A 224-nucleotide genomic window follows, 5' to 3' on the forward strand; every position below is an offset into this window, starting at 1 on the left:
GGAGCCCTTCACGCTGTACTTGTCTGGCTGGCCTCGCTCGTCCAGGTCCTCCTCCTCATCCGAAAAGAAGTAAGCCACCCCGACGCGCAGCTCGTCTTTCTCGATCCCCGAGGGGTCCCCGGTCGGCAGCTCGCTGTAATTCAGGTGGGTGATGCGATCCAGTTGATTTCCCATCAATGACAGGGCGAGGCGAGGGCAGGAATCGCCGGATCTGAAGGAAGGGT

At 60.7% G+C, this 224-nt stretch overlaps 1 protein-coding gene across 1 annotated transcript in view; it reads right to left on the minus strand.

Moving 5' to 3' along the window:
- The window catches only part of FAM84A (family with sequence similarity 84, member A), a 1,201-nt gene extending 1,027 nt beyond the window's left edge, over positions 1-174 (minus strand). Inside the window, 1 exon segment of the mRNA XM_009584128.1 lies at positions 1-174. This exon segment is cut by the window's left edge and continues 45 nt beyond it. Within this exon segment, the coding sequence (XP_009582423.1) occupies positions 1-174 (174 nt within the window).
- Positions 175-224: the final 50 nt, after the last annotated feature.

Source organism: Fulmarus glacialis, unplaced genomic scaffold (assembly GCF_000690835.1).
Source record: "Fulmarus glacialis isolate BGI_N327 unplaced genomic scaffold, ASM69083v1 scaffold9858, whole genome shotgun sequence".
NCBI classification, from domain to species: domain Eukaryota; kingdom Metazoa; phylum Chordata; class Aves; order Procellariiformes; family Procellariidae; genus Fulmarus; species Fulmarus glacialis.